We start from the raw sequence: 23,709 nt of genomic DNA on the forward strand, positions 1-23,709 counted from the left end.
GAACAAAAAAAATATCATCATCATCATCAGTACTCAAACGTCGCAGCACCCTCCTCCTCAAACGGCGTCTCATACGGAGGCTCAGCCTGCGGCGTAATCCTCGCCACATGCCTGCGCGCCCCATCGTCCCAATCCAACAGTGCTGAATGCGCAGTCACACGGTTATCCCACACCACGACCGTGCCGGGTGCCCATTTGACACGAACCTGGAAGTCTTGGCCCTTGGCGATGTGATCGTAGAGGAAGTTGAGCAGATACTCGCTTTCTTCCTTCTTGAAGCCGACGATGCGCCGACTAAACTGCGGGTTTACGAAGAGGGCTTTTTCGCCCGTGGCAGGGTGGGTGCGGACGAGGGGGTGGATGGAGGTTACGGGGTCGCGGCGAACGATGCCGCCTCGGAGTTTGCTGCTTTCGGCTTGTTCGACGGCTGTGGCGTTTAGTTAGTTTACGTTACTTTTGTCTTTTTTTTTCTTTCCTTTTGTTGCATTGTGAGGATATGGGTTGGGTGAGGAGTATGTGCTTACCAGAGTGAACAACCTTGAGTCCATGCAACCTCTTCCTGAACTCTGGGCTCAGTCGTTGATAGGCGGCGGCTTGGTTGGCAAATAGCGTGTCGCCGCCTGCCTCTGGTCCATCGAGAATGTACAGGAAGGTTGTACCAGGGGGCTGCTTCTCGTACGTGACGTCCGAGTGCCAGGCGACGGAGTTTGTGCGCTCTTCGAAGAAGTCGCGGACGGAAGTGTCGTCTGTGCCGCGGTGGACGAGGTGAACTTCTGGGTAGCCTTCTGGGGCGCCCGAGGTAGGGTGAATGTGGTGGCGGCCGAAGTAGCCGCCGATTTCTAAAGCGTCTTTGATGGGGAGGTCGGCGAAGTCTTGGTCGCGGAAGGCAACGACTTTCTTTTTGGCGACGAAGAGGGCGAGTTCGTCTTTTTGGGCGTTGGTCAGCTGACTGAGTTGGACACCGTGGACTTCGGCGCCCGTGTTGGCGGTTAGGTCGTTGACAGTGGCATTCTTGAGGAGGTTGGAGAAGGTTGGGTCCGCGTCTTTGCCATGCTCGACGTGGGTGAAGGGCTCCCAGGGGGGTAGTCTGGGTAAGAGGTCAGTGTCGGGAATACGTTGTGAGGTGAGTTGGTACATACTTTTGTCCCTTCTCGTTGTCCCAGACAGGTAGGTAGTGAGGGTACTTGGCGGGCGAGTGCTTTTCAGTGCCCTTCAGTTCGAGTTCCTTTTGAAAGAACTTGGGGCCTCCCAGGCCAAACTCCTTGTATGCTCCAACGCCAGACTTGTAGTCTGTTGGCGGGGTTGCAATTACAGCTGGAGCCATGTTGTTTTTTCGGAAATAACAGAAAATACCCTAGCAGGAAATCACTGTTGAGAATCTTACAAGGCTGGATTATGCCATCTAATCTAAGTTCTTATATATCTTTCTCGATCGAACTAAGCATGCCCGCGGCTTCAGTTCCTTAGCTGCGATGGCAAAATCGCCCAGCTGCCGAAGGATGAAGCCTGATAAGGACCCCGCTACAGATATGACGAAAGAACTCGATCGTCGCGTATCTATTCAATCAGGATGCGGTTGCATGGCATCAGAAATGGAGTGTATCGCCTCATCCTTGTGACCAGATGTAAGCTAAACTACATAGGCAAAAATCTTCCCAACAGTTGGTCGCTTCGCTCGCTTCGCGGCATGTAAGACCCCCCGTCTCAACGTTGGACCGGCATCTGTATGCAGACGTCAGTAAATGCTCCGACCGCGCCATCCCAGCTAGCCATGAGGGGATATTGTTTGACGTCCTACTTGTAAAGTAACCAATGATGTAGAGCTCGACACAACCCAGGCTGAGTCGATTGGTTGGGAATAACATAATCCTTGTCGGTTGTACGAGAACGCGACATTTGGTAGCAGCCTTGCGTGCTCGAACGACACGTGATCATCTCATCTATTACTAGCGTGATCCCATCCGAAACATGACAACAGGAGATAAATGAGTGACAACACCCTACACTTATAAAACTTGTATCGGGAGTTATTTATCATGCTTGTATTTGCTGTTTGCCCAAACTTTAAGCATGCTCCAACAGGGTCTTTCGAGAACAAGGTTTCGGACCGAAGGGCGGAAACGGGGCGGTAGACGTGGTCTTCCTAGCAAACTGAAATCACCTGAGTTTATGAAGCGTCGCCCACAATGACATTGCGTAAAATATATTCCTTTTCTTCGTTCGAGTTTCTGATACGGAGGTTTTTGGTGGGAAATGGCGACTTCAAAACCGCTGAATAGCCTAACCGTAGGCGACAAAGCCAACTCTGCTTTAGCAACAACCATTAGCAGCAAGGAGATAGGAAATCGCAGAGAACGCGGAAAAGAAAAGCACGGCTCAACATTTGTGTCAGAAGGTCTTGCGAGAGACCACTACAAGCCCATTACGACTTACGAGGGCATTCATCGATACGATCCAGACTTTGAATGGGAGCCTGCAGAGGAGAAGCGTATCGTACGAAAGGTAGCTCATCCACTTACCCAACCCCATCAACCCAGAAATCTCACATCACCACCTTTCAGATTGACATGCGCATATGCTCCTGGGTCTGCCTCATGTTCTTCGCCCTCCAGCTCGACCGCGGCAACATATCGCAAGCCCTCAGTGACAACATGCTCGGGGACCTGGGCCTCAACACCAACGAATTCAACAACGGCCAAACGATTTTCTACATTTGCTTCCTATTCGCTGAACTACCTTCCCAACTTATCAGTAAGAAACTTGGGCCCGATAACTGGATTCCAATTCAGATCATATTGTGGAGTTTGGTGGGGAGCCTGCAGGCGTTTCTGAGCGGAAAGAAATCATTTTATGCGTGTAGAGGCATACTCGGAATGCTAGAAGGTGGTTTTATCCCCGATAGTATTCTCCACATGAGTTATTTTTACACGGGGCTCGAGTTGCCGGGTCGCATGAGCGTGTGGGGTGCAGTTCCCTTTGCGACCAATATCGTCGCTGCCTTTCTCGCATTCGGGATTTTGCGACTGAGAGGCCACAATGGGATGGAAGGGTGGCGGTACCTCTTTGCTATCGAGGGTCTGATCACGGGTTGCATTGGGATAGCGTCGTGGTTCTATCTTCCTGCGAGTCCGACGCAGACGGCGACGAAGTTCTGGAACCCGTTTCGTGGGGAGAAAGGCTGGTTTAGTGAGAGGGAGGAGAAAATTATGGTGAATAGGATTTTGAGGGATGATCCGAGTAAAGGGGATATGCATAATCGGCAGGGATTGAGCATAGGGATGTTGTGGGAGTGTGTGAAGGATTACCATATGTTGCCTATCTATTTGATTGGCATATCGTGGTTCATTCCGAGTCAGCCTTCGAATGCGTACATTACGCTTCAGCTTCGGTCACTGGGATTTACTACGTTTGAGACGAATTTGCTGACGGTGAGTTGATATCTTGTCTGTAACTCCTGACAAACACTGACAGAGCCCTAGATCCCAGCGTTCGTCCTGGACATGGGTGTCTGAATGCACTAACCAACGTTTTCTCGTCGCTCTCGTATCGCAAGTCTGGTGCTTGCCGCTTCTCATTGCTCTCGAGGTCTTACCCGCGAATGTATCGCACTGGTCGCGTTGGGTCCTATGTACCTTGCTCGTCGGGAGCCCGTTCATTCATCCCATCTTCATGGCCATCACATCGCGCAACGCCGGCACAGTGCGTACCCGAACGGTCGCTTCGGCGCTGTACAATATGACGTTTCAAGCCAGCACAATCATCTCACAGAACGTGTACCGCCAGCATGATAAACCGCTGTATCGCAGGGCAAATAAGATTTTGATCGCGATTTGCGTGTACAATTTGTTGCTTTTTGTGGGGGCGAAGCGGTATTATGTTGTTGTTAATAGGAGAAGAGCTCGTGTTTGGGATGGCATGACGAAGGAAGAGAAGGAGACCTATTTGCAAACTACGACGGACAGAGGGAATAGGCGGTTGGAATTCCAATTTGCGCATTGAATGGGGCTGAAGACGGGATGTAGAGTCAAAGATTCCCTTGAGATGGAATATTGGAATAGTGATACCAATGTTTTAGTAAGGAATCAATCGAAGTCGCGGGTTGGGAGTTTGCATCTATCGAAACTGGTAACTTTTGCGTATGAGATGCCACTTTAATTCCTAAGAATACGGAAGCTTTGAAGAAGATTATTCATCTTCTTCCTCGGTTGCACAACCCAGATTCCTCACCAGAATACCATCTCTGCTCAAGAACCCAACATCCGCTCTAACTTTACCATGCAAATCCTCGTCTTCCTCTTTTGCTTTGTCCTCATCGTCCAGTGTAGCAGCCATAACATTTGCATCTCCCTCAAATGTCTCTCTGAGCCTTGTTTCACAGGCTGTGCAGAGTCTTAGACCGCAGCTGTCAATCTCTTCATGCGCAGAAAACAGTGATGGCTGACGTTTACGGCATGCGAAAACTGCAGGTGAAAAGCACATAGAGCACCATCGTAGTAACTGCTTTCTGACCGCAGTAGAGTCCTCCTCTGTAAGCAAATCATTGAGAGCTTCTGCAAAGTTCACGGTAACAGCATCTGGGTATATGCGTCGAATATCATGACCCTCACATACAGCGATCTGTGCTCGTCCTACATAATCGTATTAACAAAAAATCTGATGAAATACTCATAAAATCCATAGCAATGGGGTGCGAAACATACCTATTGTGCAAGATTGGCACATACTGGTTGGGCCGTTCTCAGTCTGACCGCCAGCTATGTGCGTATATCCACACCCGTTCTGCCAGCATATGCAGTACACCTCTTGGTCAAAGTAGCCAATAAAGCTAAATTCAGCCATACTACAAAAGCTACAATCCAAGGTGTCAATGTCACCGTCACTGACACCGAATTGAATTGGATGCGTGAAGCTAGTCTTCATCCGAATTACTTGGCCCCTGTTTCCAGCCGTGTCTTCGAGGATGTCTGGGCTTGGAGAGCGCGACACTACTGGTTGTATCCGTAAAGCTTCCGGAGTAAGGTAGTTGCTGTACCGGGGCTCAACAATAAGGGGCGACTTCTCGGCTTTGTCTTGCTCTTGCTTTTTGGATGGAGGGGTTTTAGACTTTACTTTGTTCTTGTCTTTGGTGGGTTTGCGGGTGGCAGTGGGTTTGGGAGCGTTACGGGCATTATGCGTCTTCCTCGTCTTGCTCGTCTTGTCTGCTTTGCTCGCCTTGCTACCTTGTACCTTCACGGGATCCTTCTTAGGCGATTTTACAGCATAAGACTTATTCTTCTTGGAGACACGCTTTTCCTTGGACGGATCAAAGTTCCCGGACGTGTCCTGGTCCAAGAAAGTATATGTCCCCTTGTTGTCGGTCCTTTTGCGTAGGGCGTATGCGGTCTGGTGAAATAAGTAAATATTAATGACAGAAATGACTGTAAGGCACTGACCTGAGCATCAGGTATGTCAGGAAAGTCCTCTTCAAATGGCGTTGCTGAGGTTCTTAGAGTAAGGCTATCATTGTCTGAAAAGATATCTAGGTTGTCTTCTTTGTCCATGCTCCCTGTATTCTCTGGTTGGAGGTTACGGGAAAGGTCGACACCGATCTCACCCTCTGGAAGGGATGGGTCGTTTGTGTTGGCCATCGCATCCATACAACCAGATGCAGGCAAGTGGGGTAGGCCAGAGATGATTGTCAGGTAGAAAAGTAGAATCTGTCTATCTTAAAGCCATGTAGTAAGGGAAGCTAGCTAGCGTCAAGGTGAGTGGGTCAAGAGCGGTAAGCTACCATCTTGCAAGCCCAGGTGAGGGAAGCCACCCAGGCCAGTCTCCGACCATGAGGTTTCCGATGAGCAAGTGATGCCAATGGCCACAGGTCACATTTACCCTCGTCACTACCTTTGGGTTCATATCGATCAAAAACCCTATGTCTAAGAGGGGAGTATTGTATGACGAAACTTAGCGATTAAACTTCGGCGTCTTTGATACGAACCTAGTCGCTATCTCATCCCAGTAGGAGTTGGAAGAACCATGGTTCCTTTTTTTGGTACCTCCTTGAAAACGTAGCTATGAGAAAAAATGGGGTTGGATGTCGTCAGCTAATATTTTTCGAATTTATCATGGTGAGTGTTTCCATCGAGCTCTTCCAGTACATTGTTTGGCGATGGTGTCCTTCCTGAATGAGGCTAGCCAACATGGCGCTAACACAGACCATATACAAAGAAACGAGCGGCAGGCTGTCCGCCAACTCCTTGATACTCTTCGCTTACATCCCACCATGAAGCTCAACAATGCGCCCCGTCGCCCATGGAGGGCAACATGGCGCGATCGATACGACTGTTTCTGATACGCCACGGAGAGACGGTGGACAAGATTGCCCAAGTATAGTAAGCACCTCATCAACTCGTCCTCTTCACCTCGTCCTCTTCACAACTCGTCCTCTTCACAACACTCGATGCTAACCGGTCCAGTGCCGGCAGTAGGGACTCGGCCCTCACAAATCATGGTTACCAACAGGCCACCCGTTTAGGCCTATACCTCCAGTCTCTCGGGCTGACCTTCACCCACTTGTTCTCGTCACACCTGCAGCGGGCTGTGAAAACAGCTGGCAAGATACGCGAGGCTCAGTTGACACCTGTAGGCGACAATGGGACCGTGAGAGCGGCCCCCAAGGTTGTGCAGCTACCAGCGTTGGCAGAGAAAGATTTCGGATCGATGGAGGGAAAGAAGTCTAACAGCCGTCCGTTTGAGACGGGTGCTCCTGGCAAGGACCATCATCGGCAAAAGAACAATCCCACAGCGGGTTTCGCGGACGCAGAATCGAAAGAAAGCATGGCACGTCGCGCAGATGCCTTCATCGAAGAATACCTTTTGCCTCTGTTCGACGACTCTTCTACCAATTTTACCCCTGTTATTGCTATTGTTTCGCACGGCATCTTCCTCTCCACTCTTTGGAAGCGCATACTCTTGCGCCTCCCGCGTCGGAGGATATGTCTCTCTTCCAGTATTGGAGGGACGGCAAGACAATCGCTGGAGCATCTGGGTGGCTGGTCAAACACCGGCTATCTCGAGCTGTACTTCACAAGGATGGAAGTTGAGTACCACAAGTCAATCCTGGGGGTGACTACGATGCCAGTCACAACGTCTGCAGAGTTGCTTACTGGAACTTTGACTGCGCCTCAAAATCTTCGCAATGGCCATATACCAAAATCAAGAACAGAAGGTACAACACAGCTGGTGATTGGTGCACCGCAAGCCTCTCGGCCGCGTGGCCTACAAGGATGGTCTACGTTCATCCTCAAAGTCAACAGCAAGGATCATCTACAAGGCCTTAAACGCACGCGTGGCGGTGTTGGTAGTTTACGTTTCGACGCGTCACAGAGGTGCATCGATACCTTTTTCAAACGTCGTAAAGTCGAATGAGGGAGTAAGTCGAACCGTTTTCTCTTCCCGTTCCTTCGCATATGCAATGATGAAAAAACATTTAATCACAGACCTGATCGGAATTCGCTGTCGACCAAAAATTGTATCCAACTGCTGTCTGATTGCAACTACGATTTTCTGTCTCATGTTCACGTATCTTCAAGAAACGGGCTGACAAAGAAAACTACAGATGTTAGGCGGAGCTGCCATGACTTGAATAAGCTCGAGCAAGAATAGTAAATAACAATGCACTTCTCTGGCCTCCTAAACCTTCTTGATTCGTGATTTTAATCTTCTGCCGTGTCCTTATCGTTACCTTTCCCAAAAGGAACACTGCCACGGCCCCGCTGTCCACATGCGAAGCCTACACGTGATGCCAGTTGACGAGTTCAATCACTGCTCCCGGCGGTGTAATTGTCCAGTGACTATTCCACATGTGCGTAGGCGAAATGCTTTGGTAATTTATAAATCTCATTACATGTGCAAAGCGGTGCGTTCGTGTCACGCCGCCATGTTTGCTGAGTAGCCTTTGCATGGAAAAGGCCCGTGCAAATGCCATCACATCGCTCACCGCACCATCACAACACCTTGGCAGTCATGCCCTGCGCCCAAATAGATAAACCGGAGGGTTTCGGGCCATCTCCGGTGGCGGCGTGCAGGCGCTGCGCTACGATGAACGTAGTCGCGTGCGACATCGTGTTTCCCGGCAGCAGGTTTTGGTGGGTGGCTGGTACACGCGAGATCCCAGCCTCATCGCAACTGCTCCGGCCTTGAAATAGAGTTTTCCTCAATCTTTTCCAGTATTAATACAAAGGACCCCAGAGCTAATCTTGGTCGCGACTGAGATAAGTCCCAAGTTGTCCGCTCGCTGATTTGCATTCATTGAAAGTGAAGATTGGACTGTGAAATCAACGTCTGGCCAATAGGAGCGCCTCACGGGTCGTGCGATCAGACTTCCACACTCGTTCATTATGAGAAGCCCTTCGATATGGATGCTGGGCGCGATATCGACGCGTGTACTCGGTAATGCCGTGCATAAAGTCTATGAGATGAATACAAGTAAGTCAGCCATATACGTTCTGCTGTTATGAGGCTTAAGATTACTGACTTCCATAGCTACATCTGCTGTAATTCTACCTCCGTATCCATCTGGCTCAAGAGCACCTGTTCTGCTATCATCAACAGAGCCATGCGGAACATCAACTACCCCTTCGATTTGGTCCACAGCAAGCATCGTTTCATACCCTACTGTATCTCCAACTACTAGCTCTTCCCCGACTCCAATAGCAGTATTAGTATCTACTAGTTCACGTGTCCTTCTGGATGTACGCCCTCTTACTGTTACGACTACCCCAAGCGGCACCAATACTCCGCCATCAGCCTCTGGGTCGGCCAGTTCCTCGCAAGTTGCGTTCACAGCCATTGTCGTGCCAGCTTCGACAGCCAGCTATACTATAGACCTCCCAGTCCTTTCCTCCATATTAATCCCTGGTCTTACGCCACCGGCCATTTCGACACGGACTACAACATCGAGAACTACAATCAGCCAGACTTTATCCACTTCTCTTCCGTCGCCTTCTTCAGGTTCCGCCTCAAGTGCGCCAGCTACTATAACGACTTCAGTCGCGGTTACATTCTCAATCTCTATATCGTCGACTTCAGTTGCACCCTCAGCCTCGGTTGCATCCTCAGTCTCAACGTCCTCAGTCGTAGCTACCTCCTCAGTCGTGGTTACATCTTCGAGCTCAGCCACATCCTTGGGCTCAATGACATCTTCAGGCTCAGTAGTATCCTCAATACCTTCTGGGACATCTACCACCGAATTCCCTACCTCACCACCTTTTTCGTACAACCCATCCGCTTCTAGAGGTTCGGCTACTCCTATCTCAAGGCCTACACCAGAGCCCTCCAGTGCCATCGTCGCGGGATCCACGTTGAGTACATCTTCGACGACCAGCTCGGCCACGGAAACGGAAATCCCACCTGCACCACCTGCACCAAGTGCTGCTGGAGCTCCTGGCGGTTTGAGTGGGCGAGGCAAAGAGAGGGTATGGTGGGTTGCTTTCTTCGTTCCTTTCCTACTTGCAGTATGAACCGGTGCATTTCATTTTGATGTCATGTGCTATGAGAGGTTACTTTGTACTTTCTAGATTTGTTATTCTCACGATGTCACTGAAATTTATTTCCGGACAGAGTCATGAAGAGATGGTTATACCAGGTGCTAGCACCATGCAGGCGTTTATGGGAGTTTTGTTTTCCAGGTTCAGTTGAGGACCGAAGTGAACGGATAATGCATGAATTACTTACCGGTATGAGGAGAGCTTCTGGAGATTGCCAGATGGCACATAATTTATGAATAAAGATAGGATCTATGATAGTAAGAATTACCACTAAGTCTTCTCATCTCACCACTCAACTCAAAAATTCGCTCATCTCTCAGCAGTTCGGTTATGTGTATTGCAGACGTTTCCCCGCGGCCATGTACAGCTGCAGGTCTATGGCAGAGCTTACGGAACTGCTTCCTAGTTCCCGTGAACCTTTAGGAATTGCATAAGATCTCCTGAGATAGTTCTAGTGCCAAGTACTACGAAATATGGGAATCCGGGGTTACCGAGAAACAAAGAGCATTGCTGGTCGAAGATCTCAGGCTTGGAAGCGGGGGAGGAGCAGCTTCGGCTAGCGCAGCCACCAGTTCTTCCGTCAATCAAACCAGGAGCTACACACTATTCCTGCCACCCTCTTTGCGTATTATTGACGCACCGTCCAATTCAAGTCCCAGGTTTGGTAGATTTGGGACCATTGATGGTTGTAAAACTTCTATTCCAGTGGTTTTCGCAGAGACTAGCACTGATCGAGCTCAGGTAAACTTCACAGTCAGGTGCGACGTCATCATTGACTTCAATGCCAATGGCATTGCATCTATCATTACCCATTGAGCCGGTACCTTAATATACAGCGGCCATGTCGGGAGACATTTGTCCGCGGTACATCATTGAGTCTGTGGACATCCTCCCACTGGCCCGCACACCCTGGTGGGAACGTATAAAAACCGTGGTACCTTGTCTATAACCTATTGTCCGGACAAGCTATACTCGTGTTTCAATTTAAGATGCGCTCGCCTCTATATAGCGCAGCCTCTCTTCTCATTGGGTATATTCTATACCTTCCCAGTAGCGCTAACGGCCTCGCCCGAAGAAATGACACTGCACAGGCAGTATACAAGGATGCTGCTGCTCCCCTCGAGGACAGAGTCTCTGATCTTCTTTCGCGGATGACAATCGAAGAGAAGACAGCCCAACTCATTCAAGGTGATATCTCAAATTGGATCAACACTACCACCAATGCTATCAACCAGACCGGTCTCGAGTGGAATTTTAGGGTCCGCGCAGGTCAGTTTTATGTCGGCTATCCAATGCCCGCGGAATGGATCAGCAATGGCATCAAGATTGGCCAGGAATACCTCAAACAAAATACAACCCTAGGCATACCGGCCCTGGTCCAGACTGAGGCTATACATGGCCTACTGGTGGGCAACGCGACCATCTACAACAGCCCTATTGGTCAAGCTTGCTCGTTTGACCCAGAGCTAATCCACGACATGGCCGTAGCTATCGCAAAGGAGTCGCTAGCTTTGGGCATCAACCAGTTGTTCGCACCACTTGCCGACTTGGCGCGCGAGTTGCGTTTTGGAAGAGTGGAAGAAACATATGGCGAAGACCCCTTTCTGGCCGGAGAGATGGCTTACGAGTATGTCAAAGGTGTGCAAAGTCTCAACGTAAGCGCTACTGTGAAGCACTTTGCAGGCTTTAGTGCTCCTGAACAAGGTCTGAACACTGGGCCAGTCCATGGAGGTGAAAGAGAGCTTCGAACGACATGGCTTCCTCCTTTCCACCGCGCCATCATCGATGCTGATGCTTGGAATATTATGGGAGCATACCACTCTTATGATGGCATACCTTCAGTTGCCGATGGCCATCTTCAAGAGACGATATTGCGTGACGAATGGGGCTACAAGTACTGGCTGACTTCAGACGCTGGGGCTACGGATCGCCTTTGCTGTGCCTTCAAACTCTGCCAATGCAAGACTAAAGATAAACCGATTGATAGCGAGGCTGTGACACTCATGGCTCTCCCTAACGGCAATGACGTAGAGATGGGCGGTGGATCCTACAATTACGCAAACATCCCTCGACTGGTCGAAGAAGGAAAACTAGACATTGAGGTTGTTAACAGGGCAGTCAGCCGTCAACTGCGCGCCAAGTTCAGGCAAGGTCTTTTTGAGCATCCATATCAAGGGCTCCCTCTGGATGAAATCGACTCTGCCATTCACACCGACGAACATGTCGCACTTGCACGAAAATTGGAGGCCGACTCAATTGTCCTGCTAGAGAATAAGAACAACGTACTGCCACTTTCGAAGTCTGCTAATGTCGCTGTCATCGGACCCATGGCCAACATTACAAACCTTGGCGACTACGTAGTATACCGCTCCCAGTACAACCCCACCAACGTCACGCCTTTGCAGGGAATCCAAAAGGCATCAAATGGCACCATAACCTTTGCCCAAGGCTGCGAGCGCTGGTCAAATGACCAATCCGGATTTTCCGACGCAGTTGCAGCCGCCAAGGCAGCTGACGTCGCAGTGGTCGTTGTCGGCACTTGGTCGCGCGACCAGCAGGAACTCTGGCAAGGTCTAAACGCCACAACCGGCGAGCACGTCGATGTTGCATCGCTCAATCTCGTTGGCGCTATGGGGCCCCTCGTCCAAGCAATCATCGAGACCGGGAAACCCACAATCGTCGTTTATTCTTCTGGAAAACCCGTAACAGAGCCTTGGATCTCGGATAACGCGGCGGGCCTATTGCAAATGTTTTATCCTGGCGAACAGGGTGGAAATGGTCTAGCAGATGTGTTATTTGGTGATGTTACACCTTCGGGCAAACTCTCCGTTTCGTTTCCGTATGATGTTGGGACTTTGCCGATTTACTATGACTACCTGAACTCTGGCCGAGCTACTGATTCCGGTGCGATACTGCCGAACGGCACACTCAAGTTTGGCCACCAATACGTCCTTAATAACCCACAACCGCTTTACGAATTCGGGTACGGACTCTCGTATGCGAACTTTACCTACTCCGACGTCAAGCTCTCTAAGACGGAAGTTAGCCCGAGCGATACTGTGACTGTGACTGTCAGCGTCACAAACTCCTCGCCTGTCGATGGTAAGGAAGTTGTGCAAGTTTACGTTCAGGATGTTTTTGCCAGCGTCGTGGTGCCCAATAAGGAACTTAAGGGGTTCAAGAAGGTGTTGGTCAAGGCGGGGGAGACGGTCGATGTATCTATTGATTTGGAAGTGTCGAAATGGGGGGTTTGGGATAGGAGGATGAAGTATGTGGTCGAGAAGGGGGATTTTATCGTTCATGTGGGGTCTAGTTCATTGGATTTGAGGGGGAATGGGACGGTGACTGTTGTTTAAGATGAGGTATGAACAATAGAATGGTTGAGAATGGAAGGAAGTTATGCGCGATGCATTGAGAACAAAATCATTTATTGACTTAATTAGCAAGAATAAGAATACTCTGCGGTATTGGTATTAGTCTTAGTGATACTGCGTGTTGAAAAAAGAGGGAATTAGAATGTAATGTACTTAACATAACATGCACTTGTAGCTTCACTTATCGCATTTCCGGAGAGACCGTCCCCGAAGATGATTTAATCCCAATCTATCCCCGTTCCTCCCTAATGTTTTGGAAACTTACAATACCATCCCTATCGGAATTCATCCTACCAAGACCACGAAGCTTCTCATTTTCGTTTCGATTTAGTTCGATAAGAAAACGTATTACTACACGTGGAAGAGGTATCGATGCTGAATTCTAAATTGATTCCTTAGTTCCTTGATGAAGATGTTCAAGGAAAGGGAGGCGCATGTAAGGCTGCGTGCTAAAAAGAGTCGTTTAATGGTTCGGAGCAGCCACGGAAGACTAAAGTCACTACTGGTTCTCAGGGGCGCTAGCAATAGTACTTGATTGGTCTGGTTTTTTTAAAAGACAAGGTTGTTCGCTTGCTCCGCCTGTATGGTAACCTTACCTCTTTGATTCACGGGCATTAGTATAAAAAACTAGTTTCTTAAAGAGACATTAGAGAGTCTTTTCAGTCTCCCTTGTTTGTGTATTACGATGCTGTGATTTGTCTGGGAAGTGTTTAGAGAGGATCTGATATCGAACATGGCGGAGACGTAAACTGTCTATAGTGCCAGCATACGCTTACTGTTCAGCTCAATCAATCACATTCTTGATATCTATAGCATTGCTCCCTTGCGGACCGAACCGCACTGGTTGGCCATGGGTCCATGATGCTTGGTTAGTCGACCACAACACAGGGAAGAAGATTACCGAAGCAGGTGCATTGCTCCCACCCCTGACTACGAGATCATCGGTGCCGATACCCAGATCGATCTTAATCAGTGTCCATACCTATATGCAAACACTATTTCAAGCAGTCCCTCGGCTTCTACTGCCTACCTAGCATGTTTTGCAAACAGGGCGAAGCTTGCCACGATGCATTTGTTAGATAAAGCTTGGTTGGCGACATTTGACATATCTGCCATGGAACACCTCGTTGCATGAGCCCTTTGTTATATATGTCAATTCGTTTTGCAAAAATTGCACTGTGTATATTAAAGTTCGAGATGTAACAGGCGTTAATCAAGCTGCAAGTCATTTCGACAAATGAAGAACAAAGCCTAGTACTAAGTTCGTTCTTTTGGTATCTCAAGAAAATACAAAAACTCATATCAAGCAAAAAGAAGTCTGGCTATTCCACAGCACAAGATGGGAATGGACTGCACCAGCCAGTCACCGCGATGCATTTCCCAATGGCGTTAGCATGCACCTAGTTCGAGATCTGGTGTCCATCTCGCTTAGAAGCGGCGCTGCGCCCAACGGCTACAAGACTCGGACCCGTCGGTGACGACTGCGGAAGGGCTCTAAAGGTGTATATCAGCAGATACAAAGGCAATCAATTACTTGTCATGTCCGATTGGAGCCATGGCAGCCGGCGGTGAGGACGTCGGAAAATGGCTGGAGCTTGCCCGTCGCAAAGCTTTGCTCAATGAGGAAACAACCTCCACGAATGCCCCGCGCCTAGTCTACCCACGACCACGACGAAGAGGCCGAGAACGGCCCACTTATCGGGTCGACCGCTTTGGGAAATGGACTGGTTGATGTAATGGCTGATAATATAAATACAATGCGTGGTGGTAGTGCTTCTTCATCGCTGCATCAAACCTCTCACTTCATGCTCTGTGACGATAAGCATTGGATCTTGAACAACATGGCATCCAGCAAACCTTCATACCTCGTCGTCGGTGCTGGCGTTTTCGGCATTTCGACTGCCTACCACCTTATCAAGAAGTACCCTGACCGCCAAATCACCGTTGTCGACCAGGATGCTTGGGACGCTGACAGCCGCGTCGCTGCGTCATGGGATTGGAACAAAGTTGTGCGCGCCGACTACGACGATCTCATCTACTGCAGACTTGCTCTAGAAGCTCAGGATGTCTTCAAGGAGGACCCCCTCTGGAAACCCTACTTCCACGAGACCGGCATCTTCTGGGTCTGCCGCTCAGACTACGCACAAGAAGTCATTGACAACTACAAGAAGCTTGGCCGCCAGGCTGATCTCAAGTCCGTTTCCGTTGAGGAGGCCAAGAAGATGTTTGGGGGACTTTTCGAGGAGGCCAACTACGACGGCGCTAAGAGTGTGCTTGTCAACAAGACGAGTGGATGGGCACAGGCCGGTGATGCTCTAAGAGCTGTTACCAAATGGTCCATTGAACAGGGCGTCAAGTACGTCACACAAAAGGTTGAGAGCCTGGAGTTTGACAACACCGGCCGCTGCACTGGAGTCAGGACTGAGCAAGGCAACACGCTCTCAGCCACACACGTCGTTCTCTCAACCGGTGCATACACAGCCAAACTTCTCGAGCAAGCCGCAAAGCGAAGTGGAAACGAAAACCTCCGTGCTGGATCAAGAATTGTCGCCGGTGGCATCACAACCGGCATGACTACTCTCAACGAAAAGTCCTACGAGAGATTCAAGCACATGCCAGTCGGTGTTCAAGGCTACACCGCCGCATATGGACCCTTCATCGGCAGCTTACCACCTACCAAAGACCGCGAGCTCAAGTGGTGGGGCGAGAAGATCTTCAAGAACACACATGAAGTCCTCCCCGGTCGCTTCGTTTCCGCACCGCCCTCAGAAAAGGATTACAACCAGTGGGACGTTCCCGGCCCACTGAAACTCGACATTGCGCACGCCAACGACGTCTTCTACGGCAAGAAGGGCGCAAACTGGAAAATGGAGAAGCACCGAATCTGCTGGTAAGCTACCAATCCCTACTACTCGTCGAACCTTTGTAGCACAAAAGAAACTAATGAATACACCAGGGACGCCTTTACCACCTCCTCCGACTTCATCATCTCCCCCCACGCCGCCGCAAAGGGCCTCTACGTCGCTACCTGCGGCTCTTTCCACGGCTACAAGTTCTTCCCTGTGCTGGGCAAGTACGTCGTGCAGATGCTTGAAGACGATCTCGAGCCTGAGCTCAAGGAGAAGTGGGCATGGGACCGTGAAAGACCCGCACCAAGTCTTAACCCTGACTGGCCGCGCTTTGAGATGACGGATCTGTTGGACCAGTGGCCAAAGGCTAAGTTGTAAGAGCGTATATCTTGGGTGTATTTTTTGATTGGAAGAAACGGCATTTAGCGTTACGAGGTAATGATATGCATGTCTGTACTCTGCATGGCGTTTGGGAGTAGATTTGGCTTGGTATCCGGTTGGATTGATGTATGAATGAATGAATGTTTTGAGCTTTGTTTGAAGAAATCTTTTTACCTTTCATAATGATTCCTTATTCAAAATTTAGGGTCGATTTCAATCAGTTCTGACGGTTAGCTGTTATGATTATAGATACCACCGTCATAAGACAAGACACAAGCAATGTCTATGCTGCATACACAGCACTGACCTTGCATAGACAATTTCACATCAATGGAGATAATGAGATGCCCCAGAAAATTGGGTTTAAACCATGTTGTCATATACATATTCGTTAAATTCTTATATATACATTGAAGTTCGGTGCCATAGCAAGGCGTGTAGTGATTTCCTTCTACTTTCGCACTTTGTGCCGAAACCCCTGCGTTTAAGCAGTAACCTTGCTCTTGATGAAGGTGAGAGCCTGGTTGCCGTAGATGCTGACGTACTGCTGGTGGTGGTTTGCGTCGTTTCCGTTGCAGCAGTATGGGTCCTGAGAGTCGCAGTAGCTCTGGATGATGCTGCCGTTGGCGGGAGAGCACGTGAAGCCTTGGGGACGGGCAGCGAACTGGTTTGACCGTTAGACTCTTGCCGATCGGTTTTTAATGTTTGAGTACCTACACCTTGGGCTCGGCAAGTGCCGACATTGTAAGGGAGGCCGGAGCGGTTGTGTGGGTCACCCATGAAGATGGCGGCCTTGACAGCGGCGAGAGCGTTGCCGGTAAGAGTGGCACCTGCACCACCGCAGAGTGCGTTGTCCATGATTTGGCCACCCTGTGTTTTGTTAGTATGCTTCTCGTTTCGACAGTTTTAGACACTGGCGACGAACCTGAGAGTATCCAATGAGGACGATTTGGGTACTGGGGCACTTCTGGTTGTAGGCAGTTACAGCCTTGACAACAGCTGCGGTACCTTGGGATGCGGAGTTGTCATAGCTGATGCCGCCGCAGGCTGATCCACCACCACATGCAGGGTAGACAATAGCCTCGGAGCCAGCGCCAGGGAAGGCTGACTTGACAGAGTTGACAAGACCACCAGCAGTTCCGTATCCGTTGCTTTGAGGAACAGTGGTTTCACGTGCACCGAAGATGTAGACCTTTGGGCAGCTCTGGCGCTCGCTGAGTTCGACAGGGCCCGCGGCAGCAAGGCCAGCGAAGACGGCAGCAGCAGTTGCAAACTTCATTTTGATGATTGTGATGTTGCTTGGAGTGGTTGAAAGGTAATGATGGGTGTGTGTGTGAAGAGCCTGATGATCACCACAAAGCAACGACTGTACTCAGATATAAAAAGGAAGCTCTGCGTAATACGAGGCCACGACCTCTTTAGGCAGAATACCAGTCTCCTCAACTAACTTCATATTGAACAGTGGGGCCGAAAACGCTGCTTTGGTTGGTGTGGTACACAAGTGGTCCTTTCATCCGTTGTCGCAATCTATTTGAGTAGCCATGTGGTGATGATCATGCCGGGATTATTGCCGTTGGCGTCCTGATTTCATGCAGGACCAAGCCGCGGCAGTCTGGGGTGCATATCCACGTTAGTACAATCGGAGAAAAAACCGTCAAAACGAGCAAATTAACAGCTGCGACGTATTAAGACTGCCGGTAGCCGCTCGGTTTATGTGTGGCTTTGCGACCGCGTGGCCGGCCGATGTTCCGATGTGGAGCCGGTCAACGGTGGCTAAAAGGCTGATGTTGAGACAAGCTTGATTTAAAACCTGGCCGGTCTGGGGTAAAATGCTTATGTTTACGAAACAAAAGGGCGCAGATCAACCAAAGTCCAGTTACGGATGGTGTACAGTTTCCGTACGTGCGAAGAGAGCGTATATCTTGCATTGAAAGATGTGGGGACTTATACATGACTTTCACCGCTCTACTCGTACAGTGGTTCCTGAAGCTATTCGATTCTCGATTCATACTTGGAACGTAGGAGTTCTAGATTGTCTGAAAGGCGTATTGATCGGCAGGCAATTAGGAGGTGCGTGTCTGTCATTCCAGATTGCTTCAAACAACCAACAGCGTTGCGGTTGTGTCTGAAGTATGTTCAGTGAAGCGGCTGTACAAATTCCTTTAGAGAATAAATCAAGTGGGAAGCTTATGTCACCAGCGTCTGGTGAGTGGTAATGAAAGAGTATCTAGCACAATAAATTGTGGTGTGGTGGCACATTTAGTGCTGACGAGTTTCACGCTAGCTGTATCCCTGGCATAGATGTTGCAGTATACATACCAGTGACAGCATCATCATCATCTCTATGAGCTCATGTGTGGGGCAACAACACAAATCATGGAAATAATCGCTGCATGGAGAGCAGAGTTATGAGTAGTGTGTGAGAGTGGAGAACCAGGAATGATATCTCAACAAGTCTCATATGAAATGTAGAAACTTTAATCTCGGTGATATTAACTTGTTCGTGACACATCCATGTCCGAATACGCACGCGTACATGCTGTGAAACAAGATAAAAACTGCATTTGGCGACTAGGGTCTGATTTTGCTAGAGCTCCAGTCGGAATACATTTTCTGTCTTGTTTTCCTGCTGCTGGCGAGCCAGTTGGACAGGGCAAAAGATTTGAGATGAACAGGCTCTCCATGTGCGTTTCTAGGTTTTATGCGGTTTACTTTGCACATACCTCCATTTCGACCATCTCGTTAGGAACGTTCCTGGTCGCTAGCCACATGCTTTTCTCCCCGAGCACTATGATTCACCAACAGAAAGATGTCCTGACTAACAAGCACTACCAAGTTCCTTACCGCCTACTTGTACTTTACAACGAACAAAGAGAGCAGTGATGGCATTCCTAATCGAAATTGATTTTCCAGATAGTCCAGGATAACAGTAGATTGCGTGAGTACGAAACATTCCTCGATCAGACTTATTGGTCACGTGGCTTTGGTAAGAAGGTCGAAAATAGGTACTTCAGAATTGATAGCGCACTATTTTCTTTGATTAGAATTTTTTTCGAATCACGTCCATGCCGTGGTTAATCACATTCTGGGTTCGCTTTAGCGTTAGGGTGATGGGACATAACGGGACCAGAAGGACAATTCACTGGTATATACTCAACATTTACCATACGTATTTGTGTTAAAAGCTCAAGAAAACTCAAAAATAAGTAAATGAACATCTTCAAAACGCGAGATCATGGATACAATACGATTTGGGTAAGCCGGGTGCCAGCTGTAAACTCAGCCAAGCCGCTAGTCCCGTCACACTCTAGTGCAGACCAGCACCTATCATACAACCACACCGACTTCAACCCTTTGATCCTACGTATACAGACCCAATTCGAGCAGGACTCGGAAAAAAATACATCAACGAGATGCTCCCGCCAGTCGATCCAGCTTTGCTGCAGCGCAATCCGAATTTCGAGATCTTGTATAAAGATCTTTGCACTAGGAAGCTCAATCCAAATGGCTCGACGCGGGAGACGAAGAAGCAGCGCGTGCATGATGAGATTCGCAGGGTATGATGATTTTTGAACTGGTTAAACAACATTCACGGATCTCTTTGGATTGTTTACACATCAATTCTGTCTTTCCAATTCCATCTCCGCCTGCATGTTTATTTCTTTGTTTACATCCAGCATTACCAATCTCCATACTAAACCTATACATTCATGTACAGCAATATCAGAGTCAAAAAATCATCAATTGTTCACAAAATAAAGTGATCACTAACCACACCACAGGCCCTATCCGCAGCTCGCACATCCCTCCTCACAACCCAAATCCTCATCGACACCCTCTCAGACCTCCCCTCCAAAGCAGCCGACCTCCCCCCAGAACTGCACTCTCTAATCGACATCGCCACCGCCCAACTCCGCGGCCAAATCCCTTCTTCAGACCGAGAAATTCTCTCCACAGACCTCGAAGCCTTCATGACAAACAGCGACATAATCAGCGAATCCCTCTCGACCCTCCTCACAAAAACCACTTCCTACCTCTGTAAAATCGCCGATCCACTCAACCCCCCATCCCCCCAAGACCTCAGTGCAAGAGCAAATACCCTGCAAACCGACGCGACGCTCACTCTCCCGGACGAACTTCAAACCGCGCATCTAAATCTAACACACAGCTTCACCGTCCTCCTAGCCACGCACTCCACCCTCCTCACCACCGCCATCAAGATCCTCGAGCAAACGCAACAAGGCGCTTTAGCCCGGCACACGCGGTCCTCGGCCGACTTGTTGCACGCACGCTCCGTACTCCTCGGTCTGCAAGCCAAAATCCACACGTACAGCCATCCCCCTCCGGCAGAATTTGTGGATGCGCTGCGCCAGTTTAAGAAGAGTCAGGGGAGCGGGGAGAAGGCGCTGAGGGATCGTGAGGCGCTGGCGAGGCAGGAGCTCCAGCTTTATGAGCGCGCGGGGGAGAAAGGGATGAGGGAGTTGGCGAGGCGGAAGGAGTGGATTTTGGCAGAGGTGGCGAGGGTTGAGGAGGAGGTGAGAAAGTTGGAACGAGGGGGTTGATTGCAACTACTTTTAGTTCTTTTTTTTAACATTTTTCTAGAACTCTTTGTTTGCAATGAATGCGTGTATATCTTGAATCGTGTCATGTCATCATTTTTGACTGCTTAGAAGAAAATAAACCCCCTCCTTACCCCCCCCCTAACGAGAAATTTTTTTCACTCAAATATCCCCTTCATAGCAACAACTTTGTACTGTTCATCCAAAATCTCTCCGTCACCCTCATGCGACCCACTCCAAATCTTCTTCGCACCCATTTCGCAAATGCAAACTCTATCTATGCGTACATTGCGCGCCCATACAAAACCCTTGTACTTCTCAATTAGATTTGTCGCATCGAATCGCATCCAGCTCTTTCCATCGGGACCATGGCCTTCGCCTGTTGCGGGTGGTGCTTGGTCTTGATCACCATCTACCGAGCCCACTATTGATGCCGCATCATCATCGTCATCGTCTTGGTCGTGGTGGGCATCGCCATCGTGTCGATGGTGTGGCGAGACTTTATGCTCAAGATGCTTGAGTCCGTGTTTTAATTTGGATGATTTTGATCGTCCTCTTCCACGCTTGGGCTTTGCGTAGATTGTGTTCATAATGGTAGCATGGAGCTTCAACGGCCTTGTGTCTGCGACTAGGAGTCCTGCTTTTGTGAAGTGCTCCCTCAATGCAGAGGCAAACAAAGGTAGACGTTGCGTTGGATCCCGAGGCTCGGCGTAGAGGATACTCGTTTTGTTTGGTGCTTGCATCGGTACCAGAGCTTCTAGGTTGATGGTCAAGGCATCGGTATCTGGCATGGCTGCCGGAACAAGGTTTTCTCCTATTATCCCGTCTTCAGCGGCTTTTTCTGCTATGCGACGGTGGCTAATATCGCGGAGTAGAATGTGCACGTCCAAGTCTTCCAGGTACCGTTTGGCCTTTTCCAGCTCCTTTGCGTCCAGGCTCATTACTCCCAGTGTGAGGTGAAGTGTACCCACTGGTCGCACCGCCTTGATGGGTATTGGACTATCGCTTGCTAGGTCTTTTTTGAACTTGTCTAGTCCTTCTTGGAGCTGCGGCCTGCTGGCGTCTGTGACAAGCGGCAGACACAAAAAGTGGGTGAGCGGAGGTTTCTTCGCTCCACCCTTCCCGTTCTTCTTGCTTCCCCGTGCATGCTGGCCGGTGAATGCAGATGAAAAATCTTGGGTTGCAGATCCTTGTAGCGACGTCCTGATTTCCGTGTTGTCGCGTAGTTTCTCGCCATCTAGAAAGTCGTTGTAGTCGCTTTTTGACTTTTTCTTGCCCATGATTGGCGACGAGGTGTAGAACCGGATATCTAGAAGCTGATTTGGTGGCTGCCGTGTCAGGATAGAGGCAGTAGCTGCGCTTGCAGCTGCAATAATAATGCGGCAGTTGATTGGTCCAGGAGCAGTTCGACGCAAGATCGTCACAGCAACCAGCATATAAGAGGTCGGCTATGTAGAGCAGTAGTACGGACAACCCAGCAAGCAGATTTAACGTAGATGCAAAAAAAAAGAGTAAAATAAAAGAACCAGTTCCGCTCAAATAGACACACTACAAGACCAACGATAGTGTCGGCAGCGTTTAGGAAAAGTGGTGTCAAAAAGGGCGCCTAACCAACGATAATAAAGGTGCTTTTGATGTTGAGCGTTCATGGGTTAGCCTGGTAGCCTATCATCGGGCCTTTGCATGAGCGACGAGTGACGTAGGTCCAAAGGTGGGGTGACTGACAGGCGCCGCTGCAGCCTCCGCCGCCGCTTCGTCTCAAGCGCGTTAGGCGTTCGGCCCTTTGATGCTCAGCACCTGGTAGGGCTGAGAAATCATCTACGGTGCATAGGAAGCGTGCACATCACAAGAAATTGACCTTGTTTGCCTTTTTGACCAGCCTCCAAGTCTAACACATTCTAACGTGGAAATATCAATAAGCCGAGTTGGGGCGAACTATTTAGAGTGCAACCTACCCAACACTGGCATATACACAATAAAACAGCCCTAGAAACCCAAAACAAGGATGCAACATAGGAAGAGGATTCGTTAAAAAATTTGGGGCGTGGCAGTAGGTAGGGTAGGAGGACCAAAGTCGCGCAGCGCTCGTCCAAGCGGACGATCCGGAGCTTGCCTGCCGTAAACGCCATATATACCCCGCGGATGAGCATGACGAGTGCGAGACGGGAGCTCGCGCCATTGCTCTCTGGCGGCGGCATGCCCCTCAAGCTTCATCGTCATCTTTGTAGAACTCCTTGAGGATGTCCTTGACGTCCGCAAACTCCTTCTTGGCCTGCTTGATGATCTTGCCCAAGTTCTCCTGAGCCTGCTCTTCTGTAATGTCCTTTGTGCCTGCATCATCCTTCAATTGGCCGTAATGTTGGATCTTCTCGCACGAGTCCTTGACCTTTGTGAGGCCGAGCGTGGCTGACGAGCCCTTGAGGAAATGGCCGAGCTCACTAAGCTCCTTGAGGTACTTTCCCTCCTTCTTTTCTCTGCGTCGCGTGTTAGCCGTGGTACTCTGTGTGATGCGAGGCTGGCGCGCTGTGCGGGGAAGGGCAGAGCGTGGGCGGATGTGTAGCGTCATCATGAAGGCGCGCGGCGGGCGGGCGGGCGGGCACTCACAGCTCTTTGTCCATCTTCTTGAAAGTCTGGTCTGCCTGGCCAAAGAAGTCGTAGACGATGCTTTTGCTGAACTCGCGCTCCTCCTCGTCCTCGTCCATCTCGAGAATCTGCTCAAACGTGGCAGGGTCGATCTGGTCCTCGGCGCCGGGAATCGACATGATGTCGCCGCTCTGCTGGCAAAAGAGTTAGGTTAGGAGGCGAGGGTTGCTCAGCGCCGTAGTGCGGATGCAAAGTGGGTAGAGTAAGAACAGGATATCAGGTAAGGGAGGGACACGTGCTGGGGCGTGGGCAGGACATGGTATGGTGGTATGGTGGGGTTCGAGGCAAGGGCAACTCGAGGGACGAGGGGCAGAGGGGCACACGAACCTTGTCGTCGGTGGTAGCCGACATGTTTGCTCAAGACCAAACGGCGAAGTCG

At 49.7% G+C, this 23,709-nt stretch overlaps 11 protein-coding genes across 11 annotated transcripts; 5 read left to right on the forward strand and 6 right to left on the reverse strand.

Annotated features, from left to right (window-relative positions):
* Window positions 1–26: 26 nt before the first annotated feature.
* COCMIDRAFT_32226 (uncharacterized protein) lies at window positions 27–1,324 on the reverse strand (the record flags this gene model as incomplete). The annotated part of the gene is made up of 3 exons (XM_007684829.1): window positions 27–427; window positions 525–1,087; window positions 1,140–1,324. 3 exons carry the CDS (start codon window positions 1,322–1,324, stop codon window positions 27–29), a joined length of 1,149 nt encoding a protein of 382 aa, XP_007683019.1.
* Window positions 1,325–2,253: 929 nt separating this feature from the next.
* On the forward strand, window positions 2,254–3,999 carry COCMIDRAFT_32227 (uncharacterized protein; the record flags this gene model as incomplete). The annotated part of the gene is made up of 3 exons (XM_007684830.1): window positions 2,254–2,502; window positions 2,562–3,428; window positions 3,487–3,999. The coding sequence occupies 3 exons, from the start codon at window positions 2,254–2,256 to the stop codon at window positions 3,997–3,999; spliced, it is 1,629 nt and encodes a 542-aa protein (XP_007683020.1).
* A 186-nt stretch (window positions 4,000–4,185) lies between these two features.
* COCMIDRAFT_81895 (uncharacterized protein) lies at window positions 4,186–5,627 on the reverse strand (the record flags this gene model as incomplete). The annotated part of the gene is made up of 3 exons (XM_007684869.1): window positions 4,186–4,628; window positions 4,701–5,382; window positions 5,433–5,627. The coding sequence occupies 3 exons, from the start codon at window positions 5,625–5,627 to the stop codon at window positions 4,186–4,188; spliced, it is 1,320 nt and encodes a 439-aa protein (XP_007683059.1).
* Window positions 5,628–6,300: 673 nt separating this feature from the next.
* On the forward strand, window positions 6,301–7,404 carry COCMIDRAFT_857 (uncharacterized protein; the record flags this gene model as incomplete). Its single annotated transcript, XM_007684762.1, has 2 exons — window positions 6,301–6,368; window positions 6,453–7,404. 2 exons carry the CDS (start codon window positions 6,301–6,303, stop codon window positions 7,402–7,404), a joined length of 1,020 nt encoding a protein of 339 aa, XP_007682952.1.
* Window positions 7,405–8,851: 1,447 nt separating this feature from the next.
* Window positions 8,852–9,322, reverse strand: COCMIDRAFT_858 (uncharacterized protein; the record flags this gene model as incomplete). Its single annotated transcript, XM_007684763.1, has 1 exon — window positions 8,852–9,322. One exon carries the CDS (start codon window positions 9,320–9,322, stop codon window positions 8,852–8,854), a length of 471 nt encoding a protein of 156 aa, XP_007682953.1.
* Window positions 9,323–10,513: 1,191 nt separating this feature from the next.
* COCMIDRAFT_81780 (glycoside hydrolase family 3 protein) lies at window positions 10,514–12,880 on the forward strand (the record flags this gene model as incomplete). Its single annotated transcript, XM_007684870.1, has 1 exon — window positions 10,514–12,880. One exon carries the CDS (start codon window positions 10,514–10,516, stop codon window positions 12,878–12,880), a length of 2,367 nt encoding a protein of 788 aa, XP_007683060.1.
* Window positions 12,881–14,739: 1,859 nt separating this feature from the next.
* COCMIDRAFT_860 (uncharacterized protein) lies at window positions 14,740–16,125 on the forward strand (the record flags this gene model as incomplete). The annotated part of the gene is made up of 2 exons (XM_007684764.1): window positions 14,740–15,788; window positions 15,855–16,125. The coding sequence occupies 2 exons, from the start codon at window positions 14,740–14,742 to the stop codon at window positions 16,123–16,125; spliced, it is 1,320 nt and encodes a 439-aa protein (XP_007682954.1).
* Window positions 16,126–16,612: 487 nt separating this feature from the next.
* On the reverse strand, window positions 16,613–17,407 carry COCMIDRAFT_82037 (carbohydrate esterase family 5 protein; the record flags this gene model as incomplete). Its single annotated transcript, XM_007684871.1, has 3 exons — window positions 16,613–16,792; window positions 16,846–16,998; window positions 17,054–17,407. 3 exons carry the CDS (start codon window positions 17,405–17,407, stop codon window positions 16,613–16,615), a joined length of 687 nt encoding a protein of 228 aa, XP_007683061.1.
* A 2,134-nt stretch (window positions 17,408–19,541) lies between these two features.
* Window positions 19,542–20,690, forward strand: COCMIDRAFT_81854 (uncharacterized protein; the record flags this gene model as incomplete). Its single annotated transcript, XM_007684872.1, has 2 exons — window positions 19,542–19,685; window positions 19,911–20,690. 2 exons carry the CDS (start codon window positions 19,542–19,544, stop codon window positions 20,688–20,690), a joined length of 924 nt encoding a protein of 307 aa, XP_007683062.1.
* A 155-nt stretch (window positions 20,691–20,845) lies between these two features.
* COCMIDRAFT_32235 (uncharacterized protein) lies at window positions 20,846–21,967 on the reverse strand (the record flags this gene model as incomplete). Its single annotated transcript, XM_007684831.1, has 1 exon — window positions 20,846–21,967. One exon carries the CDS (start codon window positions 21,965–21,967, stop codon window positions 20,846–20,848), a length of 1,122 nt encoding a protein of 373 aa, XP_007683021.1.
* Window positions 21,968–22,890: 923 nt separating this feature from the next.
* On the reverse strand, window positions 22,891–23,681 carry COCMIDRAFT_864 (uncharacterized protein; the record flags this gene model as incomplete). The annotated part of the gene is made up of 3 exons (XM_007684765.1): window positions 22,891–23,161; window positions 23,292–23,464; window positions 23,658–23,681. The coding sequence occupies 3 exons, from the start codon at window positions 23,679–23,681 to the stop codon at window positions 22,891–22,893; spliced, it is 468 nt and encodes a 155-aa protein (XP_007682955.1).
* Window positions 23,682–23,709: the final 28 nt, after the last annotated feature.

The sequence above is a fragment of the Bipolaris oryzae genome, assembly GCF_000523455.1.
Source record: "Bipolaris oryzae ATCC 44560 unplaced genomic scaffold scaffold_5, whole genome shotgun sequence".
In the NCBI taxonomy this organism is placed as follows: domain Eukaryota; kingdom Fungi; phylum Ascomycota; class Dothideomycetes; order Pleosporales; family Pleosporaceae; genus Bipolaris; species Bipolaris oryzae.